This window comes from Nasonia vitripennis, chromosome 2, assembly GCF_009193385.2.
Source record: "Nasonia vitripennis strain AsymCx chromosome 2, Nvit_psr_1.1, whole genome shotgun sequence".
Taxonomy (NCBI): domain Eukaryota; kingdom Metazoa; phylum Arthropoda; class Insecta; order Hymenoptera; family Pteromalidae; genus Nasonia; species Nasonia vitripennis.
In genome coordinates, this window is record NC_045758.1 from 3,966,394 (window position 1) to 3,993,292 (window position 26,899).

The 26,899-nt window shown below is 40.1% G+C and overlaps 1 protein-coding gene across 3 annotated transcripts; it reads left to right on the top strand.

Annotated features, from left to right (window-relative positions):
• LOC100679867 (prolactin-releasing peptide receptor) lies at positions 1 to 26,431 on the top strand. Of its 3 annotated transcripts, XM_016982084.2 has the most exons (8): positions 1 to 290; positions 1,009 to 2,159; positions 4,501 to 4,680; positions 5,626 to 5,735; positions 8,071 to 8,229; positions 10,301 to 10,492; positions 15,399 to 15,533; positions 24,764 to 26,431. In XM_016982084.2, exons 2-8 carry the CDS (start codon positions 1,782 to 1,784, stop codon positions 25,074 to 25,076), a joined length of 1,467 nt encoding a protein of 488 aa, XP_016837573.1. In that variant the 5' UTR covers positions 1 to 290; positions 1,009 to 1,781; the 3' UTR covers positions 25,077 to 26,431. The 3 variants fall into 3 exon arrangements, with proteins under 3 accessions (XP_016837573.1, XP_016837574.1, XP_031779267.1); XM_016982085.2 differs by lacking the exon at positions 24,764 to 26,431 and having other exon boundaries at positions 15,399 to 15,537; XM_031923407.1 differs by lacking the exon at positions 1 to 290 and having other exon boundaries at positions 2,026 to 2,159; positions 4,501 to 4,612.
• Positions 26,432 to 26,899: the final 468 nt, after the last annotated feature.

Below are 26,899 nucleotides of genomic sequence, written 5' to 3' on the forward strand. Positions count from 1 at the left end.
GCGGAGCGTGCGATCAGTTACCGAGCGGCTGTCCTCTTCGGTAGAAGCTCGCCAGGCGCGAAGCTCGAGTTTCGAATGTTTCCGCACTCGTGTAATGCTATAGCAGTACCGCAATCGTTGTTCGTAGTGTTCGAAGCGGGAGCGTTTTGAAAATGCTGCAGGTGCCGGATAGCCAAAGTTGTCCAGTTGATTGTTCTCTCATGTGCGACATTTCTTTCATCAACAGGCCGAGGTTGATTGTTATCGTGTACCTGTAGAATGACCGGGGGGACATTAACGAGAAAAACGAGGTAAATAGCGCTTTGGCTGCAGGTAGCGTATAATCGAAAAAGCTGAAAGATTCCATTGATCGCAATCACGAGAAAAAATAATCTTTGTCGTTGTTCCGTGTCGACGAAACGAACAATTTCGCTGTTTTTTATTACGCGACAGGCTCGAATAATTTTGGACGCGTTTGTTTGTCCAGTGATTCCGGGATGACTTTTCGATCAACAAAGCCAGTTGATTAACGGTGACGCCGAGCTCGATATTTGTCAATCCTATATTAACTTTGGCATCAACGTTGCGTGCGGTAAATTCAATATGATCATCGACTTCCAATAAGCGGCTAGAAGTGCGCAAAAAGGCTCGCGCGGTGCAGTATTAACAATGTAAACGTTGCTCGTAGACTCACTATCCTGAATATCGAATATAATCCACCAATTTGAAAACCCGTCACGTACAAACTTCGCGTAACTTTTACGCGGCAAAGTTCGTAAAATTATTTAATTAGAGCCGCACCCGGCGGGGTAACTTTGACAAATTGCATCGGCAAACTATGTACATCCACGCAAAGTATCATTCGTAACAAGGCGATACACAATTTGAGCACGGAAATAACGCCAAAAGTGGCCTCATCATTCGAAATGACGCTATAAACAAGTGGGATAAAATTGAATCTTCTTGTCGCAGCGTCGAGCGAGTGGGACAATTTTCCAAGTAAATATACACGCACGTCTTTTCTTCCAGACAAACACCCGTGAATTGCCGCGCCGGATGCTCGCAACATTAGCGGAAATAAAGAGGAGAGAAAGCCGCCGCGACGGAAATAAAACGAGTTCGATACAGCAAGCAAGCTGTGGCCCCACCGAAAGCTCGTCAATCTCGTCAGGCGAATAATCAGGCTGTGGAAAAAGAATAGGGGACATTAGCTCGGCAGAGTAAAAGCACCCCACGTCGTGCATATAGTCGCCGAGGACAGCGTAATTCCCGGGTGGCGCGCGACTGAATAACACGGCGCCAGTGGCTAACAAGTGGAGGAGCCCGAGATTCGGTCAGACGTGAGCCCGGATGACGAGCCGAGCGCCGCTACGGTATAATCAGAGGACGGAGACGACGACGACGCTGGCGGTGGCAGTCACAACGAGGACTACGAAGACGACTAGATTGCAGAAAATCACATAATCGATAGCCTTTTCTTCTTCTTCTTCTTCTTCTTCTTCTTCTTCTTCTTCTTCTTCTTCTTCTTCTTCTTCTTCTTCTTCATGGTCAGGTGCTCGATGTAGACACGTCGAGCTAACGACTATTTGCACAAGGTCCCACGCCTTCTCAATCTCTGTCGCTACCGGTTGCCGGACGGTAAACGAGTGTCTGCTCGTTTTTTCCCTCAGTCCTCGGCCGGACTGACGCACCGCAGACATGGCTCTCCATTAGAAGGATTATCCCTTTCATCTTCACTTTTTTCCTTCTCTCCCTCTCTTCTCTATCTCCTCTGTCTCCTTCTGTTCACACCTCACGCAAAAATGCAGCTGAGTTCGCACGAGTCAACGGAGATACCGCACCAGCAGCTGCGCGACGTCATGCGCATCCTGAACGGCTACGAGAACGAGACGGAGGACTTCTCGCAGCCCCAGCTGAAAAAGTACTTCGCCGACTCGTACCTGCTTTTCGTCTTCATCTACTCGCTGCTGATCGTCTCGAGCACCGTGGCGAATTTCGCCATGGTTTTTCACATAATCAAGTACGACATGCACAAGGACCCCACCTGCGCCTTTCTCATCAACGTCGTCATCGCCAACGTCATACACGTCCTCTTCGTGCTGCCGTTTACGTTGGCTGTGCTGCTTATGCGCAATTGGATCTTCGGACAGTTCTTCTGCTACTGCCTGCCGATTCTACAGGTTAGTACTGATCGACAGGGGGACAGTACGGGAGTGCTTGACGCGTGAGTGGAAGTGAAGGCTCGTCAGGATAATGACGCAGTGGTAATGATGCGGCGATTTGCCTCCGATAACTGAAAGGATTATTCGAAATGGGTCGTGCGATGATGCGGGTTAATTTTACGTTTCAAACGATGTTGGTCGTTTTTTATTCCCCTTTATATTAAAAATCCGTCGATTCAAGCGTAAAGGCCTGTTAATTGATCCCGCTGTAGCTTCATAAAAAGTGCGTGAAACGCGATCATTTTACTCTGGTATTTGGAGCATGAAAGTTGTTCCTCGTGAATATCAGTTAATCATACTGAAAATTAAAATACACTGTAACGCCCACACTTGTGTGGTTGCTTTTGATTGCCATAAAAATTACGATTTAATTGAATGGTTCTTTTTTCAAATTCGTTCCCGGAAGAGCGCGAAAAATGATGAATAACAAAATGAACTATGGATAAGGGAAATTCGAGATATTTCCTGATTTTCCAATGTTTCACTTACTTAATTAGAGAAGACTTTGCCGAGTAGAATGCATAGATAGTCAGATCGACCATGGAGAGGTAGAGAGAGGGAGCGAGAGAGAGGCAGCCCATTAGTTTATCGAGCGTCTCTCAAGACCCTTGCGCCTGATGGTACAGGCAATCAGCAAGAAATAGGATGCCATTTGATTTTTCAATGAACCAACACTCGATGCAAACGGTAATTAAGCGCTCTTCGTCAGTTCAAATGACCTCAAATCTGAAATATTTCTGAATGTTTTATTCGGAAAAAAATTTGAATATATTTAAAAATCACGTCGAACGTTTTCTCTGACGGGAAGCATAATGCGAAAATGCGTCAGAGCATAAAATATGAAAATTACAATATCAGATGCGACAGGCATATTTCTAAAGAATTTATGGTTTTACAAATTGGCTTTTCTAGAAACGAAGCCAAGGGCATGTGCTGAAACTTTATACCAGCATTGTTTGGTAAATGGGCATAGTAGACCCGGAGAAAGAGTTTGGAACTCCGCCCAAGTTTGCGGCGTAACTGCGTTCTCGCGTTCATATTTTGTAGACTTCTGTAATATTTGATGCTCACAATTCATGAACGATGGTCAAGCATAAAAAATAAATCGTTTTCTGTCCCAAGAAATGTTGAGGTTAAACGAAATATAACAACATGTCGTTCAAAACAATTTAGGTAAGATACGAGCTAATTATTTCAGCCAGCATTGAAACAACAACGTTTGAATGAAGTTAATTCCTTTGTTGATGTTCATGAACGAAATTGAAAAATGTTTACAAAGCATTACAGGTGTATTTTCAAAAAGGAAAAAGCCTACGCGTTCTCGCCTCTCTTGCCAAGCTTGTTCCATTCTCTTTTACTCACAAATGCCCCGTGTATATAGGTATATGAATCCGGAGAGCGTGAAAATTTGCGCCTGATAGCACAGGTACAGAATTGTGCCAATTATACCTCGTGAACGCGGTGGCTTTGTCTGTATCTCACTATTGTCTAGAAAACTCGAGCATGTGCATCGGTGTGCATACACGCACGCGAAGTAATCATGTAAATGAGCAACAAGAAAGCCAGTTGAACGCAAACATTACATAAAAATAAAGTTTAATTTCTACGTTTTTATATGATTGTCAATTATTATTATTTTCATCGGGTAGTTATTATAAGGTAGAGTTTTTCTAGAATAAAAGTAGAAAATGTATGGCGCACATCTCGTCTTATTTATCGTAGGTTATTGATGAAACTATAGTACCAGCTGCACCGTCAGAGTGCTTTCAAATTATGAAAAGTTTGAAAAAGAACAAAAGTTTGTGTCTTAATAATAATGCTAAAAGTTTTCATTTTAATTTACTTAAAGTTCATTGTTATTGATAAAATAAATACATGCCAATTTCATATACGATCACACGAGAATTACTAAGGGAACGGCGAAGAGGATTAGATTAAAAGTTATTTCAAGCAATTTCGTATTGATTCAGCTTCTGTTATAAGGGAAACACAATTTCAAAAGTCAAATAAGCTAAAGCTTGCTCAACAACCAAACTAAAGTTTAAAAAAGAATTTGAAACTGAATCTGTTTTTTTAGAGAAAGACGCAACCTATGCACCTGTTACAGTGTATCGATTCCTTGTTAAAGGATTGAGCTCATTAATGCATGTACGTAGAAAATACTGTTAGAGTTCACAATGTAATACATACTATGTTCATATAATCTATAAAACTATAACAGCTGTCGTTAAGATAAAACCAATATTTGTATTAAAAAATTGTCTCAACTAACCGAATTTATTTCTTCTCTTTTGTGCAGGATATTCCAATACACGTATCGATGATGACATATCTACTGATAGCTGGCGACAGATATAGGCTGTTAAATGATCCAAGGAAGCCTCGAATTCCAGCGTTTGTCTGTGCGTTGGGTACGTGGTTCTTCGCTGTCTGCATTGCCTTACCACATCCGATTTATACTACTTACTTAGACCTGCCGGTAATTAACACATGTGTTTTGTTCTCTCTTTAATAGTTCTTGTTTGTGATGGGCCGGGTCAATAGGTTTCTGCATTTATTCTACAAAATTTTCAGCGTTGTCATAAATTTTACATTAAGGATATGAATTGATCATTTTCTGAATACTCAAAAGTATTCGCTTAAACATACAATAGACGCATTTGCATTTTACGGCTGAGTAAGTAAATGGCGCAAATGTTATTCCACCTCAAAAATTTGTCATCATCATTATTGTTAAAATTAGCATTGCTGGTAGTAGTGTGACAGTCCGGCAATAATTAAAATTAGAAACTTCTTTATTCGAAATTAACTTTCAACTTTATAAATTATGGAGGGAAGCACAGCAGGAACGCTAAGTAATATTCTGCAGTAGCTAATGATTCCCGCGACGATACTCGGGGCTGTAATCCAACTTATCAGGTTTATGCTTTATTCAGTTTTATTAAATGAAAATATGGAGATTGCCTTTTGTTTGCCCATATAGCTTCCATTATACACACTACATGTGATTTAAATCTCACCCAACAATCGTACAAAAAGTATAAAAACTCTGACCTAAAAGGAGCATTAGATGAAATGTATTATTCGCAAACTTGTACACTTCGAATGCGCTGGAAATCATACAAGTGTTAAGAATTTATTTTAACTTTTAAAATGATTGTGAAATTGTTTGTAATTAAGGCCTTGATGGGATCGTTTGTTATCAATTGATCGCTTCTCAGTGTTCAAGCTATATCCATGACGCAAAGATTGAGTATCTTCTTTGCAATTCTGATGAGAAGAACAATACCGATATTGAAACATGAAAACTTTACGGCCATAATTTTCTTTCTTTTGAGATCGCCATAATTTATAATGGATATAGAAAAATGATTTACTTGACCAATAAAAGACTGAAATAATACATTATAAATACTTCTTTCAGAGCTTCGGCGATACAAAACAAGGCAAGCGTATTCATCGGGGACTTCAAATGTGCATGAGCAATTTGGCAGATGACATACAAGAATATATACGGAGCCTCTTTATTGGAACGTAAGTTTTTGTACTTTTTATAGACTTATAGACAAATCGATTTATTCTGGAACATTTCCATATACCTATATTTTCTTACGTATATTGCGCTGAAAATGATTCTTGAAATTTTCATAAAATACTGCTGATTATACGCGGCTTTATGATAAGGATGGTAACCTTTTTGGTGAAAGTGTCTTTTTCCTTTCCTGCGTCATATGTACGAACCAATTACTGTACATCATGATTGCGTATTTCTCCGCGACTATCTTCGCTCCCTGGATATTTCCATAAGCGTCTTCTACGCTTGCAATCTCTTGTGTATATGTATAACCGACTGTACCTCTAGCTAAGAGTGGAGGCGATTTTGCATCGGCTTTTCGCGAGAGATGTAGCATGAATATTTTACTGCGAGACGTACACTTTATAACACGAATATCTTAAATTCTCGAAACAGGGAGAGGAAAATAGTCGACATAAGAGTATAAGCGATATATATATATTCGTAAATCGGCTTATCTGTTCGAAGTGAGAAAACGACGAAAATTTAAGCTTTTCAAATACGGCGATTATTTTATCTTCATATATTCAAGAGTAATTCAAACAATCAAATAAGCTGACCATGACTTGATCTGTAATTATCAAAGAATAAAAACTGATGGTTAAAATATAAAATTTAATTTTATAATATCGTAGGCTTTATGTCGTCTGGGTAAAAATGATAGCTGTACTATAACCACATATTAAAAAATCATGACAGTAAAAATAACAATCCGTGAAGTATTGCATTTTACAACTATTCAAAGTAAAAGTTTAAACATCCCATAATAATACTGAAATCATTGCTTATAACCGAGGGCTTTGCTTTTAATACTCCGACGGCACAGCTCTTCTTGTTCCGAGAAATATGTAATACATACATTACGCGGAAGAACAAGAAGCAAGTGCTCGCTGCCTGAGGCATTTACTGCTTGTTCATCAATTTCGGCCCTTAAAATAATTCACGGATGAGCGCGTGCTTCGTAAAAGTATATATAGGTATACCCTGGTAGAAAATTAAGCAGCAAAACTGGTTAGCAGACTAGTGACTGGCCAGTGCTACTGGCCACTACGAAGTATATGTCACTGGCTAAGAACTGCCAAATATAATTTATACAAATCTATTATACGAATAAACAGGTATAATAAGAACAATCAAAACATATTTAATAACGATAATTATTTTTAATTAAAAATCTACTTAAATCTACCATGTACCCAAATAATTGTGATAATTTTTCAAATGTACGTATTAAAGAGGCAAAAAGTTACTGTGAATGTCCAAATCTGTCATTATCATGCTAAATCCATGATATTAAAGTTGGATGTCTGTTCTTTTGTATGAAGACTTGTTAAATTATTTAAAAACTAACTGACGTGTCAGTTTTTACTTAACCATCTTGGTTCGGCTTTTGATCTTGAACCCTATGGCTTTGGCGGCAAAATATACAGGTGGGTCTATACATGAAAGACGAATTCATATCAGCTAGAATGAATTCAACTAAATATATTGTTTCAACATGCCAATACAAATTAAGATGCAAAATTTCAATGCTCTAGGTATGATAGTTTTCAAATAAGAGCAAAAATAAAACTGTGAAACGAGTTTTGCTCTTATTTGTAAATTATCATACCTAGAGGACTAAAAATTTGCATCTTAATTTGTATTGGCATGTTGAAACAATATATTTAGTTGAATTCATTCTAGCTGATATGAATTCGTCTTTCATGTCCACCTGTATTTTTTGATGCCGAAGCCATAAGGTTCAAGGTGAAAAGCCGAACCAAGACAGTCAAGTAAAAACTGACATGGCAGCCAGTTTTTAAATAATTTAACAAGTCTTCACACAAAAGAATAGACATCCAACTTTAATATCATGGATTTAGCATGATAATGAGTGTATGCATCTGTAGGGTTAGGTTGACCCTTTTAACACATACCTTTTATACTAAAAGTTTATATCGAAACATTGTCAAAAAACATATTTTTGATTATTTCTTTTGATTCTAAGTCATTTTTATTAATTTCCAAAGCTAAAAATAGTAAGAAACGCACAATTGTCATTAGTTCTATTTTCAAGTCTGATTCCCCAGTCCTTGACCAGTGACTGTGTAAAAAATCTGACGAAATAGGCACAGCGATTGGTGAGTCACTGCTGAACGCACTGGCCAGTTCAATTTGAACTGGGCAGTGACTGCTAATAAACTGCTGAACATTTCTACCAGGGTAGGTGCAAGGGTAAAGGAGGTTAATCTCGTCCTTGCTCACAGTGCAAGCAGAATTGTTAATCTGCATATCCTTCTGTGGCCTGTGCAGATACATAGCGCCCCTGACGATAACAGCATACCTCTACGTTAAATCCGGCCAAGAACTGCAGAGGCAGGAGGGTCCATTGGCAGTGGCAGTCTTCGAGTCACGGGCCAAGGATTCCGCCTCCTACTCTAGGCAGGGAAGCAACACTAGCAACGAAATTGCGTAAGTATAATTAGTGCACGAGCGACAGCCCTGAACAACGGAAAATCAATCGTTCGTTCAATTTTAATAATCATCAGGCGTGCAATTTTGCATCGAAGCAGAAACTTCCGTGAATTTCTAATGTTTCTTTTGGAGACAACGTTGATTAATTTACCGAGAATTCACTCTAAAGAATCCGTTTATTTTCAAATTTGTTCTTGAAATATTATGAAAAAAGTTCTTCGTTATCAGAAACTGCTGCAGAGTCGGACCGTCGAGGCGGTGCGGGGAAAAGGCCAGTCCCAAGCTACTTTGTCTTATAACGATAAGCCAAATATAGCGTTACATCTCGTGAAATCCAAATCCGCACCTTTTCTCCGACGGAAAAGCAGCATCCGTCGAGCGCGAAAACTAGGCATGCAAGAAGCGCGCCTTTGCCAGATATAACTCAATAAAAGTCCGCGTTACCTTCTTTTCTTTACGAGTCACAATAAAGTTCTCTCTCTCTCTTCTCTCTCTCTCTCTCTCTCTCTCTCTCTCTCTCTCTCTCTCTCTCTCTCTCTCTCCCACGAGAGAAAACGGCTTGAAAAGCGAGAAAAAGCGTAACACCTCCTCGAGGTCTCGACCAAAGAATGCAGTGCAACGAGAGCTAGCTCGCGCGTCGGAGCGAAATATTCATACCTACACCGTCAACCCTTCGCTTATACGACTCGGCGACGAATGGCTCCGGTCATGCGGAAACTATAGCAACGCTCTCCCTCTCGATATACCTGTAACGACTCGCGCAACTGAAATCGGTCGCGGGGTGATGTGCGTCAACCTGCAGCAGAGTTATGCGATGTATAAATATAAGTATATGATAACGCGTTGGAATGAGCGAAACTCGAGTCTTCGTTCATTTGTAAGCAATATACCGGGCGTCGGAGGACGGGCATTCTTTTCGCCGTAAGTATTACATATAGCGCCGACTCGGAGCGTCCTATCAGCGCGCGGGAGAGGAAAGTTGCTATTATGAACACGTCGCTAATAACGTCGCTCGCGCGCGCGTCTGTGTCCGGCAATATCGTCCGGGCGCCTCGAAATAAAAAGAATAACAGCGGGGAGCTCGCTGTCCTGCGTATATTCGAGTGTAAAGGAAGATTCGTGTTTGCCCGTAGCAACGAGCTTTATCCGGGGGCCATAAACACCCTGAGAGCTTGCGTGCGAGGGCGGCTGAGAAAATCGAAAGGATCTGTGCGCGCGCGTGTGTATCAGCGCACATCTTCGCGAAGTCTTTCACGCGCAGTTGATATCCGCATACATCGCGTGTTGCTTTTTTTGTGACTTCTCCTACGAGCCGCGCCGTGTGTATATAGAATCCCTGGAAACGGCCTTCTCCCATTGAAAACTTGATTACGCTCGTAATGGCTTGACCACTTTTTGCGTCCTATAGACATATTCTGACCCCTTTTGTTTCTTCTCATTTCGCTGGATTCGCGAGTAAAGAGGGAGACGGCAACCGATACGTCGAGTGGCTTCTCCATAGCGATAGACACAGCCACTTAGGTTTTCTTACATCGAGACGAGATCGCTGCAGACGGCTGAGATGGAGAGTTACCCGATACGATGTACAAGTTATGATTGTTCGGATATTTTTGTAACGAGAATCGTTGTGGTAAGGTTACGTGAGAGTACAACAGTGAGATTCAATAAGTTCGTGGAAAAACGCGCATAGATGTATATTTAATGCCTTTATTGTTGATTTGCATTCAACTATTTGGCAACTCGCGGTGCCAAAAATTTTGAATTCGCAAAAGCGAATTTCACGTAATCGAGATAATTGATGTCGAAGGCAGCAATTCACTCGGTTAACTCGAACTCAACTCGACTGTCAGAAATTTCTACTCTGATTAATAAATAAGTTCATGCATGTTCCCAGATTTCGCTTCCAAACTTTTATCTCACGCCCTTACTGCAGAATTTAAAAAAAAATTAAAAACCATGTCATATAAGTAGTTCATTATGCAAGCAAATTAGTTGTCTTTTTTCTCATGCATAATTTACTATTCTGGACCCTTCAAAATAATTTTGAATTCTTGTTTGTTTTGTGCAGACTATCGATTCACAGAAAACGAGGAAGTGAAAGTGTTGGTACAAGCGCAACGGCTGCGTTTTCAAATCTGTCAGCATCCTACGATCTTGATGACGCCGAACTGGACGTGCAAAAGGAAAAGCGGACGCAAAAATATCTAATCTTTATGGTGACCGCTTACGCAGTATGTTTGTGTCCTCTAATGGTTTTGAGGTATGAGCATTATTATTAAAGCTTATTGGAAAGTTCCATATTGCGGGATATGTTATGAAAAAGGTGTCGTTGAAGATTTATGAACTCATGACTTTGGCAATGCACAAAAGCAAGGAAAAGAAATCATGACTATTTTAGAGCTGTAATTATAGTAAACACCGCGTAGTCATTACTTCGCTCTCTCCTATCATTAAAACTTCGTTCAAAATCAATGACGAAGTTAAAAAAGTATATTATTTCTTTATTCATTATAATATGTGGTTACGTGTTGCAAACTTTTAAAAGCTTTCCTAACTTTATTTTTCTTCCGACCATGTAAAATAAAAAGATTCGAATTCCCAACAGATCTCATACGTTTTATAAGTTAAAAGTAAATTTTACAGCATATAGAAAGCAGTTCAGCATTAGAAGGCCGCACATTACTTACCCGAGAGTAAAAACCGCTGCCAATTCATTGGCACGTAGCTTCCTCCAACTAAATTTATAAGTCCAATAAATGAAATATTGTTTTAATATATCTATATATCTGCTTGCTAATGTATGAGGCGATTTTTGATACACAATTTAATAAAAGTTTTGGATAGTTCATTGTCCAAAAGTTTGCAGACCCCTCTGTTTTCTTATTATAGAATACGAACACTATCGTCAATTTTATTTCACAGAAATTCACGCATGTTTACATGTGTTCCTAGCCAACCTAACCATCAAAACAGCAGGTTATTCATTAGATAGGTCGCTCGCGCAATTTTCAAGAAAACGATTTTTACATTTTAGCTCTTTAGTTGAAAACCGCTTAATGGAATCGTTTAAAATTTTAACAGCAGATAGCTTTTTTTATAGTGAATCACCAAATAAAATTTTGAAGCATTTGACTACATTGTTTTAGAGATATAAGAAATCAAAAAATTTTCAAAAAACAATTGAGCCTTGATATCTTACGAACCATAGGGGTTTGAAAGCTGTGTAATAAACTTAGCCAAAACACATAAAATATCTACTTTTTCTCGAAATCTCAAGTGCAATAAGGCCTTTTTGCGTCCGTAATCGAGGCACAAAAAAAACTCATTTTTTTCAGTTTTCGATTTATTACTGAAAATATAAGTAGTCAAATCACTTGAAATTTTATTGGGGTATAGTTTGACACGTGACCCATTGACATAATTTTTTTCGCTAGGTTATGACGTTTATTTTCAGAGATATGAAGTTTAAAAAAAATCGCCTTTTTCATTTTATCTGCCAAACAATGCGGTCAATCCAAACGAGGAAAAGTAGGTAATTTTATTCTCTTTCAAATGCATTATAGCTGAATTGTTTGTAACAATGGGATGATTGGAAAAAACGCAAAATAGTGTTTTTTAAAAATAAAAAATGGCTATAAGAAAATATAGTTAAGAAATTAAAAAATAACTGTTTTTGCCGAATTCAGAATCCAAAAATATATATGCATGTCAAATTTTATTGATATTGACAAAGTAGTTCCAGAAATATTACGGTATATAGAAGTTTTGAAGAAAGTCAAAATTTTACTATTACAAAGCTTCCTCTAGGAGGAAACAAAAAAATCTTACGCTTGAGATGTGGTTTTTTGATTTAATAAAAAACGCCATACGTTTGTACAAATGAAAGATTGGTGTTCAATGAGAACAGCTCGTTTTCTAGCACGAATGAATCCTTTGCAAACATTTCTAGTGATTTTTGCGCTATCTTCGGTATATTTACTCGCAAGTGTAGTCGACTATGCATGGATCGCCATTTCGATTGAGATAACGATAATATACATTCTCGTGGATGTTGATTTAACGTTTCTATGGAAAATGGTGCTTTAATTGAAACTTCTACCACTGATGCGAAGGCGAGCTCATTTCTACGGTCTACATTGAAAGCGCACTATTAATTATGACTCTTACCTTATGATAAAATATAATTTTTTAAAGTAAGAGCTACTATCCGAAAGCAGCACATTTAACGCGAGAAAAACTCGTAAATAAATTTAAAAACGATGTCTCCCTATATCAGGGTGCGTGAATAATATTTTACCTTTTCCCGCAGTACAACTGCACGTTCGCATAAATCATCGTGGATTTCACTTGCTTTCAAGTTTAATGAAATAACTAGATAGTCGTTTCCACTCGTTGCATCTGTATACATTCTATTCTCCGCAAGTAGAACGTTTCTCATAACAACTCGATGTCTGTCCACATCCCAAATGAAGTTTGATGGATGTACATCCCATTCAAGCCACATGTGTATATGCTGTATTTATATAGGTGCTGCAACTGACGGTATCTTCATTCTGCCAGTTATGTCGGCCATTCATGATCGGATGTTTGTTCGGCGTTGATTAAAGTCGCCCTCACCTTGTCGCTCTGATGCAATCGCCTAAAAACGTTTTCATAAGCAGTTTGCATATGAATTTGTATTTATATAACTATTTGTTCCCGCAAACCCCTGTACAAAAAGCTGAAACTGTGGATTTCAAAATAATACAGAATTTAGAGCGTGTGACGATCGAGCCAACAAAAAAACAGTGATACTTTTTTATCAATACCAAATAATACAATTTTACCAAATGCAAAATTAAACGAAAATACCCCCGAATTTTAAAAATATATTCTTATTTCATCGATGAAAAATAGAATATACGATGAACGATTATACGCGGAATTATGCCTGATAAATTAAATAAACGACATACGAGCGTGTTCGTGAAAGCTTTTACAAGAAGCGTAGCCTTTACGTGGAAAAATAATGGTTATAGTCTTATACCTCACGAGAAGTGCCTTCATTTATTCATAAGTTTCCCACGAATTTTCAAATATAATTTAGTCGGTTTATGCTTTTTCTAGCCTAATGATCTTTCCGGATCGTTTACCATCACGAAGACATTAAATACATATCAAAGTAAAATCATAACTACAAATCGAATTCCAAATGTGACTGACTAATGTAATCTGTGCAAAACCGCGCTCTACAAATGACGAGAAATTAAATTAAATTTTCCGACCTACAGCCTGACGTTCCGATAATGTTCATCGCGATCGTAAAATTACGATGGAAAACCTCGAGAGCGCAAATTACAAGCAGGCTTTAATAACTATAAGCCACATAGCCGCATGCGTACTCCAATAAATTCCAGCGAAAATTCGAACACAGCAATCGCGCAACAATAGGATAACGGTGAAACAGCACGAATCGATCGAACCTGCACACTGCAGATGGAAAATAATGATTTTCGCGAAGTCTGCGGAAAGATGCTGAGAGTTTAACTCCGCAAAAATCTGCAGTTTAAGCACTGGAGTGTGATAAATAACGTGATCCCTCGGTCTCTCTTTCTCTCTGCTCTCGTCGCCGGCAGCGACGACGTCGTACCTCCCAGCGGCGAATAAAAATCCGCAACTCCAGAGCAGCCGCGGAAAAATAACGGCAAAAAGGTAAAGTTTGTGAAAAAAAACGTTGTTCGTAACGCCGCGGGGCTGAAAAAAAAGAGCGCAGTTGAGCTCGAGAGATATCCGAGAAACGACGTTATTTATACCGATGCGGGAAGCTGATTTAGAGGCGATACGAAATTCCGCTCACATACGCGGGCATATATATACACTCTCTCGCGTGCTCGAGTCAGCGGTTTATAAAACTTCCCCGCGAAAAGCCGACGCTCTCGAGCGTCTATATACTTTTTTTACACACTTCGTCGCTCCGTACATAGGTGACGATGTATCCCCTCGAAATCACCTACGTGACGCTTCTGCAGATGGTGACTTTATTCGGAAATTGACTGCCCCCTACTTTGGATATACGTTACGCGGAGTCGAGATTGCGCGAGACTCGTGGGAAAAAAACCGGAAACTTTATATAAGAGGGCCAGCCTTTGAGTTACCCACCGACTCGCGCTGCGGTCACCCTCGAGACTTTTACTTTGATCTTCACGAGATTCTTTTAATTCACTGCCGGCGCTTCCGAGAAATGAGATTCAAAATTAAAAGATTCATTCAATTCGCCGCTTGTGCTCGCTTATAGCGTTTTAAATGAATATTAAGTCCCAAGTCGGTTCATGTAAGAAATTAATAAACAGGAATTGAATAACACACTGAAATTGGCAGTGTGTGCTTCATCGTAACGTCCTTCCGGTGGAATTTACCACCTTTTTGTGTCCAGTGCGCTCGTGTCTCGAGTAATAAAACTCGAATTCAGTTAAACCTCGCCTGCTATACCGTGCGAAAACAATAGAAGCCCAGGCACGAAAGGAACGTCTCTCTTGTGCCTCGGCTATACTCCCGTGTTTCCGGGGGCTTTTAACTGCGCTAGAAGAGATTAAGCTTTTTATTATCAATCGCTCTAAGGCAGCGTGTCTCGACAGCGCTTTTCTCCTTCTCTCAGCTCCTTGCAGCTGAACCGAACGACCCGAGAACACTTTGTCCGTGATATAAATTAGCTGAAATCACTCTTTAACTTTAGCGGTAGCGTTAAAATAAACAGACGGAATAAGATAAATAACATAATATCGTCATACAATACGAATGTAATCGAAGCGACGAGTTTCGACAAACAGAATGATGCGTTATAAATACACGCAAGCGCACGTATGAGCGCACTACCCCATTTTCGAAAAGCTGTCTGTCGTGAATATCGCGAAATATATGATAGAAAACTTCCGACGCTCGATGAATTGAAACGCAAGCATATATAATATTCGCGACGAGATTGTTTCACTTTCAAAAGGACGAACTTCGCCGCGAGCAGCAGTCAATAGAGACTAATTGCGCAGTATTTCGTTAGATTCTGCACTCCAGCAATTGTTCACGAACGAGGAATGAAGGAAGCGCGCAACGATCACTTGTGTTGTACACAGCGTGTAGAGAACGAGAAGTCAAAGAAAACAAAGTCAAAGCTCTCCTCTATTTGCTTTTAGATTAGCGAGATCGGCGTTCCAGGAGACGTACGACAACTCCTCCCACATCGACATGACCTTTGTACTGTTCATCTGGGTGGCCTTTCTGCCCGCCCTCATAACCCCGTGCCTCTACGCCTCGTGGCAGATGAGCAGGTGAGTGCTGTACTATATACATGCGTATAACGTAAGTGTGTGTGTGTGTGTGTGTGTCTATCGCGCGAGATGTGCAAGAGGGACAGATGGATGGCTTTTTAGATTGTGAGCGCGCGATACGAAGGAGAACAACTGCGGAGATATCGCGGGAATAAGGGCGGCATTAGACGCGCCGAATGCAATGTCAGAGGGAGTATGACGAGTGTCTCGTGCTGAATATCAATCTTTTGGCTCGAGTCTCTCTATATCAAAGTATTCGAGTCTCGAGCGCACGAAGAACGCTGCGGGACAAAGTCAGCGGAGAACGGCACGAGTATAGCTGGAGAATGAGGGGAAACAAAGGAAAAAAACGTGGGAGAGACTGGGATATACCGAGAAATGCGCGCTGTAGCGTAGGCTACAGGAAGCTCGCACAAAAATGGGTCGAGAACTGGCGCGAGCGCCCCCGCGTTCGCCCAGGCCGAGAGAAGGTGTGGCTTATACACAGCTCTCTCGTCGCTTGATTACGCAGAAACACGGTCTCGGATTCGAAAGGAGAAAAACGTCTGGCGCGGCCGAAATACTTGCGATTAGTGTGCGAGCGTTTTTCTTTTCTGAAGCGAGAGGGATTTGTCTGTAAATGTATTGTTGCCGATCGATAACGAAATAGTCCGGGAGTTTAATTAATTACCCCCTCGAAGCTTCTCGTCCTATACCGTTTGTTCTGGCTGTGACAGATTCTCCGCGAGTTGTCTTACGAGAGTCGAAGTAAAGCTCCAGCGGCGCTTATTCAAGCCGGGAAATCCTTACGCCGCTGTGCAGGCTGTTTTTGCTGTGCGAGTGAAGCTGCACAGTACTTATTCGTACACGAAGCGAACTTTACAATGATAAACAGCAAACGACGGAATAGCGTTTCGGAGAAATAATGACGAGTCTATAAATAATTTTCGCGCATAATGTACGTTTCCTGATGCGTAAAATTTTTCTTCTCGTTCTGAGCACGTGATACGTCCGGGCACGTGTGCAATTAATTAAAATACTCAAACATTAATTACATAGTCGTTTCATTCCAGCACACCCATGAGAATCGCATACGATGTAGCATAGACGCTCGAAGCATAAAATTGTCACTTGATCGAGAGAAAAAGAGAGTTTCAATTTTACGCTTATCTCTCATCGGCCATCAGCAATTTAATGCTAATTGTTGGGGCAGACACGAGCGCGTGTTTTCCAATTAATGCACACGCGCGTTGTCGCGCGATAAACATCGGCGGCGATTCACGCGCTCTAAATTTAGCGGGCGCAACGTTAATGCCGTATTTGCAATTCAAATGGCCTGAAAAATTTCTCATTGAGCGCCATAACCGCCAGAGGGATATGCGGCGTACGTTAGAGTGTTATAATATATTATATATGCCACAAGCGCGCGTGAATATTGACGCGATTAAAATTTCCTAATTCTTCATTTCGCCGCGGACCGCATATTTCGTCCCCGTGTTCGTTATGATCTCTCTTTCGCGCTCGTGGAATCGAGTATTCCCGAGACGTCGCGTTCGCGAAAAGCCGCACACTACCGGGAGGATTGTATAGGGAGAATGAGTTCGAGTTCGTATACACGTGGGTATTAAAATGTCGACCCGTTCTCTAATGCCACGCGCCTCTTGCTCATCCTCTCTCTCTCTCTCTCTCTCTCTCTCTCTCTCTCTCTCTCTCTCTCTCTCTCTCTCTCTCGCTCAATCACTTTCGCGGCGTAACTTATTTTTGTTTGATGCGTTCCACTCGGGCTGTGCTGCGCCACGCGCGTTTGATGAATTATGCAAAGAAAAGTGTGCGCCGATGTGAAGGGAGAGAGAGAGAGAAAACGAGAGCTTGATGCCGCCGAGTGGGGCGTGGGGGAAGAGGAGCCGAGTAGACAATGGATTGGGAAAAAAAGGCTCGAAAGGGTCGATCGCGCGGAAAAGTTTGGCTTTGAATCCGGTGGAAAATTTCTCTCATCCGAGTGATACCGTACATTCGCACGTGTCTCGGCGAGAATATGAAATATTCACCCCAAAGTGTTTTTATCTGACAACTCGTTTCGTCCATTTCTGTAAAAGGTTAATATTCCGTTTGAGTAAAATTGATACCATCCGCTGTACGAGCGGCACAGTACAAATAATAGAGGAGAGAAAAATCCCGCGCGTGGCGAAGGGAATCAAAGCACGAAGGTCGAAAATTTAAGACGAGAAATAATGAATTAATCCGCAATGGCTACACGTAAGCTACGTTATTAATAGCCAAGGCGATTAAAAGGCTTTTACTAAGTATAGCGACCCCTACTGCATCTTGTTTCATTCGCCCATTCGCTCGAGTTCGTCAGGTCATTCGTTTCATTTTCGACGGATCTTCTTCCCAATGCTTGCATCCCTCGCCTCGCGCGCTCTCCGGACGAACGATCATTTTTCTTCCTGTCGGCAGTAGTTGTCGAGGATTGCTAAAGTGGAAGCGGAATTCTTTTTCGTACTTACTCGTTAAGGATTCGTCTTTTTTTCTCCTCACTTTTATCGCAGCGCTGCAGGACCGTTGAGTCGAAAGCGACCTTGGGCCACTTGAAAGCAGTTAAATACCGCCGCGCGACATTAATTAAGATAATTTTCCATCTGGAAAATGTTACGATTTCGTAAATTCAGAATTATTCTACCGGGTTTTTACAATTCGCGATGAGCGTAAATCATTTATGGTTGTGCTAATTTGATGTGCACGCGTTGTTAATTTTGTATTAAAATATTCTTCGTACTACATTGTACGTGGTGGGTAACTGATTTTTTTTTCATTTTAAACGTGTATAGAGGGAAAAAGTAGAGAGTCCCTGTTGAGAGTATGCATTGAAAATTAAACACGTTATTTATTCGATATGCGTAGCTTGGGCGTGTTTATTAAAATTTGATATTTTTCTCCTCTTGTGCAGTTACATCGTGTTCTTTCTTGTAATAAGAATTACTATGTTGGATTACACAAAAAAGTGGCGGAAATCTTCAATTTTCGACGTTACGAAAATCTACTGCTTATATACTAGTCAATCGTTTACATAAGAATTTCATAGGAGAAGTTTCATAATTTATTTTTTTTTATTTTCAATATAACGGTACAATCACTCTATATTCACTTGCTTTTTTCGCACGAACTTCCTCATGTTTCATTTGCGCTAATTGCATCAAACAATATTTGCCGTCCAATCAACGAAGCGCCGATTTTTTAAATATTCATTCGGTGCCACGTCACCTGTACACAGTATACATCAGCTACGCTTGTGGACGAATCGTTAATTTCTCAGTCATTAAAATTAAGTTATATACACACGCGTGCGATATCACCACGCACCCGAGCATTATTTCATCGAAGACAAGCATGCAGAAGCTATAAACATAGATATGCTCAGTCGAAGCGCTCGGGGGGCGACGTATACACCTATATTTACATACATATAACGGCAACGAGTTGGCAATCCCATAAACTCGTCCGCATCACGATTCATTGAGTAACGCGAGGGTAAAATCTCTCTGCCAATATTGATGCGAAAAGCGAGAAGCTCGTGTGCAGCCAACAGCCGATAGCTATCGCGTCTCGTCTCCTTGAAGAGTCGGTTGCTCCGCGCGCAATATCGATTCAATTACGACCGCTCGCGCACCGGTAATTCAGCGAAGTTCGTATTCACGCACGCCCGCGGGCCGTAATATTTTTCTTCGAATTCGATGAAACCGATTTGTTGTGCGACGATACAATGATGCCCGCACGCATCGGCTACGTGGAAATGCAATGACTCTGTGCGTTCCTCTAATATACAAACCAAACTCGCGGCGGCGTTGCGGTTTATTCTTTTTTTCGCGCAGCGCAGGAATCAAGCGCGCGTTGCTTGTAAGGTATAATCGAGATCTGAATCGACGTACCGCGGGAAATAATTTAAAAAGATGGTTATAGAAGGAATGGAGTTCGCGATTCTGTCGGAAAAGCGTTGCATAATATTGAGTTCGCAATCAGATTCGGAATACGCGTGTCAGGAGCAGGTCGTGCATATGGAGGAATAGAGGATATTTGAATGAAAATGTTTTCCTTGTCAAGTAGTAAGTATCGAATCGATAGAGACGCGAAACTGAAGTGTATCTTGGGAGATGATATATGTACGTATCACCGCAACATTATCTTTTTTGTGTCTTTGATGTGTGCGCTACCGCGAAAAAGTTTTAAATGTAGTTGTGTATCTGCTTCTACGTTTATATGGAAAGGTTATCAAACGCCTGAAGCAAAAAAGAAACTAATATAAGAGCAAGTATAATGTATTTGCGGATGATATAAATAAAACTCTATTCATGAGGCACATTGTCCGCTTTTAATCTATGCAGATTCCGATAATACTCGCTCAGTGTGATACACAAAAGCCGCACACATAACAATCCGTTTGCTCAAGTAATTATAGCTCCTTTATAATATCTCCGAGTATTATGCATAGTCATTTCCAGCTTGATCTCCATTATCGAGAAAGGAAGAATTTCGCACGCGCGTGTAACGTTTATGAACAAGGTCGTATCATCTCCCTCTATGTGTACCTCGGTTATTTATGTTGGAACAGCTCATAGGATAGACGCGCGCACTTAATTATAGATGTCGCCGGTTACACAATACACGGACAAACGGAATTTCACGCAAGCTCTGACGACAAGTCGAGCTCGCTCTGTCCCTCTCTCTCTCTCTCTCTCTCTCTCTCTCTCTCTCTCTCTCTCTCTCTCTCTCTCTCCCTCCCTCTCAGCCAGATAAAGCGTCATGGGTGTACCCGCGCTATTGTCGTGCTCGTCTGCACAACCCCACCGCGTACGCGGCTATTTTAGAGCTTGAACGCGATTTTCCGGGAATTTTCTTTCGTTGTGTCTATACCTACGTTATGCACGTACTTGCGGAGATGAACTGGAAGCTTACAACAAGATCTGTGAAATATAATAACACCGATACACAGGCTCACTGTCCATCGCTGCATTCTGGCATTGAAGTGCTTGGAAATTCATAGGAATCAGAGGGCAGATCGGTTCACAGCTGAAACGCTCGTATATGACAGCTCGATGTATTGGTGCAGCTATTATTCATACACACGTCCTTGAAGGTATAATCTTCTAGCGATAATTAACGGAGCGAATATAATCACAGACGGAATGGAAAACGAACCCCTGCGATCTAACGCAAAAGCGCGTATCATTTGATAATTTGGATCATTAATTAACTTACAGTTCGCCATTCATGTTGAATTGGATGAAAGGTGACAAGCTGATTTTTCACAACTGTGAACCAGCTTCAATTCAATCGACGGGGGTACACACAGCTGTCAAAGAGTAAAATAATCGACGCCCAGTAGAACGAGTCGAGTCTGGTCGGCCGTAGACGTATATACGTATATATTGATTTGTAGAATGCTATTTCAGTCCGAGATTTGTATAAAGGTCGCCCGGAATCTGTAACGAATTCATGTTTTTTGCGCTTCGAGGGACGTGATAAATTCTGTAGGGATTCTCAGGAAAATACATTACCATATATCCACGGACACCGTGATTTTTTGTTTCCAACTACGGGTCGTGCCTTCGATCACCCTCCGATAGCTTTTACCGCAATGTAGAGCGCGCTGTCAAGGTCCTTATAAAGTATTATTATAGATGATATTTTGATTGCAGCCTCTTCTACAGAAATTGAGGCGAATGGTAATGCCGTCGAACCAACCTTGATAATTATATTCTTGTAATAATAATACTGCGTATGCAATCGAAATTTAACTGTGAATCGAGCATTATCATTACACCCGCCTAAGAATAATACATGATAATGAGTTTCTGAATCGCGAAATGCTTACATCAAAAGTCGATGGTATTGTAAAGTTTTTGCATGCGATATTTCAATGTAAAGCATGACCTACCAAAGCTGCTTCACAGGGGTCTACTTCAGATAAAGAATGAACATTATTAATGGGTCTTCGATAATAAGACTTGTTGAAGCATGAAGAAAATCGGAGACTTTTTTACCCCTATTGCTCAGGACATTATTTAGCGCTAACGAAGATACATGACTCATCGGTGAGTGACGTATGACATCGCGATCAATGCTTTCCTCTTGATCAGCCGTTTAACGCATCAGACCTAATTACGATACTCTCGCATCTGTAAACATGACATATAAAATCAAATATTGATGAAGTGGCAATTTCTCGTCGTGCAAACAGGAAGTCGTAGAAATAATCAAACCTATTGATTCAAAAACGAAATCCAGAGTAACTTGTATAAGAATCAAAGGATACTTACATAAATACCTTTAAAAAACTCGATACTTGATCGTGGCACTCTGTTCTTACCCCTTTCATTCGATTACTAGCGGAAAAACACAACTTTCTAGGGCCTAAATAAATGTTAATTATTGCATGTAACATGTAACTTATGTATGTTAGAAAGAGGAAATTTAAAATTATTATCGTCTGTGTACCATATTTATCAATAGGAAATGCCTAGCATCCCTTGTTATATAATCCATTGTTGGTCCCCAGGGCGTCTCGCGCTATTGCAGCATCAATACCTTCCGAGGCTATTGCTATAGTTGAATTTCGCCTCGGCGTCCTTGAGCGCGAATGAATTTCTGAATTATTTCAAAGCCATGTCCTACATATACGACAGGATGAGGCGCGCGTATAATGAGGGAATGTATGCGATCGAACGAGGTCCACTAGATTCCGGAGAAAGTCTCGAATGCGAATAAAACTAGGGAATCGGGATTTCGATATGGTCAGAAACAGATGGCAATCAAGCTATTTATTCGCCAATCGAAGAGACAACTCACATCCGAATGTCTGCTCTGCCCGAATCCGATCGATGGAATATTATACCGCCGGTCCTTTCTCTCACCCCATGTCCGTACATCCCTGTTTTCTTCTACCTCCCTTTCACTTTCCATTACCTATCGGCTTAACGTCTTTCTCTTTCTAGTTTAACTTCATTACGGTATATACAGCTTGAGAAAATTACGGAACAACGCTAAAACTACTGTGTTTCAATTTTAACTTTTTTTGTTATATTAGATTAAATCGGATAAAACCAGATCACACTTTTGAAGTTTTATTTATTTGATTAGGTGCAAGTTTTACACGACATCTTTTCTGAAATTTATCAGCGTTATTTATTTCCACTATACTGTTTGAACCACATCCTCTTTTTATGGGCCATTAAGATTGAATAAGACATTTGCTCTCAGGAAGCACAATAAAATGTATTTCTTTTCAAGCTCGTGAAATCCACATAGGTCACTTCCATTAAATCACTTTAAAACAATAGAGTGTTACTAGAAAAAAAGCAGTATTTCCATTTTAAACAAAATGAAACTTACTGTATCAATAACTCGATTTCCGCATGTAATATTCTCCACTTTCACTTCGTCACTTACTCCATCTATACATCGACTCCTGGGGCCCTTTTCGGTCCTCAGCGCTGCTACAACACGCGAACCGAAATTCACCGGTTGCACAATATATAGGTCAGCTACATTGACTAACTTCAGTTTGAGAACTAATTTTCACCGGGATTATGGTGGCTTCGGATGTTTGTGCATCCAGCAGAGGGAAGGAAACGCAGGTGATTCCACATACGTATCGCTGTGACTATTCCGCTGCGACTCTCGTAGTTCAACACATCACTCGTGTAGTTTCCATCCGAGGGATTCCTTGGAAGATCTTGCACACAGGTTGTTCTTCGGGGTAGCAAAAGCTTCCAGTGGGGCCATTACGAGAGAGAGAGAGAGAGAGAGAGAGAGAGAGAGAGAGAGAGAGGGAGAGAGTGAGAGAGGGAACGGGGGGGGGGGAGTGGTCCGCTTTGCGTATAATGCCACTTGTCTCTCCGGTCGGGAGGGTCCTCGAGACTTTGTGAGAACAGTATAAAAGAATAAGAGGGAGTAGGAAGCGACGAAGGTGAAGCTCATAAAGAAGTTTTTTCGTCTTCCTTTGTTGAGAGGGCAAAAGTGTGTGCAGTGAGAGGCTCTGAATTGCAAAGGATCTCGCGGGTGGACCACCGGGCGATCAATACGGGGGGGGGGGGGAATGATGCGTTATTTACAGCGCTGGTGATAATGGAAGGGGCTTGAGAAAAAACGAAATTTACGACCTGCCACTGAGATTGCTGTGATAGTTTCATTCAGAATGTCCTTCTATTCGATTCAATGAATACTGCCGCATAAACTATCCACAAAGATTCATACATGCGTATAGGCGATCTATATAGGATGCTGATATTTCAGGGAAAAAAACTAAACGCTTGCTTCGAGCTATTAAATCAGAGGCGATTCATTATACATCTTAGAGAGTATTTTTAGCAAATTTTAACTGAATTGGCAAACGTGACCTCTTATTCGTTAATGTTTGATTAATCTTGCTTTATTTCTGCACTTCGTGAAGATTTAATCTCGTCAGCAGTGCGTGAAAATCAATATTCCGTATATTTCTCATTAAACTTTATATTCACATTAATGAAAGGAAAAGTTAACTGCTTGATTACATTTTTTTTTCATAAAATTTGTAATTTTGACGCATAGTTGAAAGTTTAATTTTTGCACGTACAAAGGAGACTCTAAACGAATTTTGCTCTTACGATAACGTCATCCTATCAAAGACTTGAGTGAACATTGCCATAAGTCTTCATAAGCGTTGCTTCTATTTAGGAAAATGTGTCTAGAGTGCTTCTGCACGACAAATATGCCATAACAAGTTTAAAGGATGCAGGCCAACACTGAATTATATTACAGTAATGAAGTAAAGAGAGGTTTATTTTAAGCAAGAATATTTTAGTTACCACGTAATTTTCACAAAATATTCAACTGCCTCATGAGGGATTTATCCGTGTACCCTGATAATAATATCGACTTTTAGTTTATAATTAAAAATGCTTATACTTCAGCCTTGTATTTTGTATTTTGGATTCTTTTGGATTCTGTTCGTAAATGAACACCGTGGGCAAAGCGCGAACGATTTTTCAATTAACTTTTTCAATGGGCTATACACAGGCGTAGTCAATTAGTGTATTCAATCGAATTCTCTTCCGAAACTCAAACCAATCTCACGCTCGCTGAAAGCAAGAGCTTTTCAAAGGCGAATTTAACACAAGCCAAATACGCTCAACTCCTGCCAAACAGCGTCCCTTCACCCCTTTATATACAACGATCTCTGACTCCAAATTGAGTAACGCGACACCGTATGTTGCCAGACCAGCGAAGGAGCGTCTGCGCGGCTACTTCCGCTTCTCGAACCGCCGCCACACGAGGGTCTGCGAGGACGGGCACCAGCGCCGATCCAGTAGCAGAGCTTCCCGACATCACTCGAATCTGGCCTCGCCGCTACCGCCGCGATCCCGGGCCGGCAGCAGCAATTCCGGCAACGGCAGCGCAGTCCTCGGCGCGGGCAGCTCTGTCAGCGCCTCGCGCTCAGCCAGATCCAGTGGAGTTCTACCACCCGAGAGCCCAGACCTATCTGTCGCAAGCTACAGTCCCTACAAAACCAGCAACTTCATCATGCCGTAGAAGACGCTACAGGTTGGAGAGCTTATCGCAACCACCGACGAAGTATTACCCAGTTTCGAAAGTTTTTTCCGACTGGCAGAGATGAATGGGATATCCAGGGCTTAAGACGAGCTCCACCGAGCTGCAAGGTCTGGTTTATAAGTGTATTTGTCTTGTGATCGATGCTTGAACGAATAACGTATTTTATGATACATATATAATTGTTGTTTATCGATAAGAAGGACGGCTCTGATCGCGAGAGACTTCACTGGCACTTTTGCAGTCGTTTAGAAAGATTTACAACTTTTTTCAAGTTTGTAGAAAAAAATCTTTTTTTACTAGCTCATTTACGATTTAGAAGTGAAAGGATAGCGGTGAAGAAGGTAGTCTCTAATATTTTGTATGATAAAAAACTGTTTTGTAACAATATGAATAATTTTTTCTCAAACTGAGCAGGCCTCGTGCATAAATTGTACTTATAGTTTGTATAAATTTATTATGAAAGAACTTTGATTATACTCTTGACCTACTTTAAGCAAAGACGAATTGCACATAAGATATAATTTGATTTTCAAATAGATCAAATAATTGGTTTTGGTATACGTATTATGATCTATTTCTAATAACATCATTATCGTGCGTTTGCAAATAATTCCATAGAAAATAAAAAGATTCTTCGGAGTAATATTAACTATTTTATACTAATGATTGAGTCGTGAACTTTAGTTTGACTTTCAGAATAACGTCAAGTTGCTTAATTTGAAACTAACAAGTTAGTAGAGAACTCGGACTCCGGACAATGAATCTTGACAAGCTTTGAGGTACAGACTTTTTGTATTTGTATTTAATAGTAAATCCTGAAACTCGTGATTTTGTTCAATAAGCCCTTGTTCTACAGTAGAGCTATAATATTCTTGAGTAGTATTGCATAATGTACAGGATGTAAACAAAATATAAACAAAACTCATTAAAGAGGCTAAATATATTAAGGGTTTGTTGAACAAAACTATCGAGTGCTGAATGAGAAATCAGTTCCTGGAACATAGCCTGTTTCTTGCAAGAGTAAAACTCGTTATAGTAGCAGAGGTTTCTAAATAACAGTTTAAAATTTACCTCTCTTACGAAAATTTCATTATTACAGAAATAAAAATATTATATATTACTTATAATATTACTTTTTAACTTTTTCTGAATGAATTGTAAATTTATTTTGAGTTAAGTATCAATTCTTATTGAAGACTAAACGTTTATACAACGATACTTAGATGTACCTGAATGTAAAGAGTGTAATGAATTTTACTTAAATGCACAAGCAAAGCTTGATGCATAATAATATCAATCGCAGTATTTGAAATATTTGTGGAATACACATTTTTTACAACCTAAACCAATAACAAATTAATTTTTATTTATTATTCTTATACTTGTTGATTCATTTATTAAATTTTTGTTAGGTCAAGATAACCATTTTATAAGGTGACGAAACCATATTATATTCAAACTATCTGTAATATAATGTACATACATAAAACAATAAACGTAATTTATGATGTATTATTCCATATGTATTCATAAAAGAATATGTATTTTTGATCTTTGAAGTCACGCGAAAGTTATTTATTTACCTATCAGTTGTTTACCTATCGGTATAGTAGATACTATCCGTTACCAAGGCGTAAAGTTAAACTTGACGCGTGTGTAACAAAGTATTTGCCATAAATGAGCAAAAATACATCTTTACGCATTATTTCAATCAGTGTCCAAAGGTGCACACTATGCGTAAAGTGCAAAACAAGTTCGTAAAGAACAGCTTCACACATGTCGCTCTTTACGCGCACGATGCC

Excerpts from the sequence above, each read along its gene's own strand:
- LOC100679867 (XM_016982084.2), top strand. The coding sequence starts at position 1,782 with ATGCAGCTGAGTTCGCACGAGTCAACGGAGATACCGCACCAGCAGCTG. Across the intron at positions 5,736-8,070 it reads CGGAGCCTCTTTATTGGAAC|ATACATAGCGCCCCTGACGA; the intron begins GTAAGTTTTTGT and ends TGGCCTGTGCAG. Across the intron at positions 8,230-10,300 it reads AACACTAGCAACGAAATTGC|ACTATCGATTCACAGAAAAC; the intron begins GTAAGTATAATT and ends TGTTTTGTGCAG.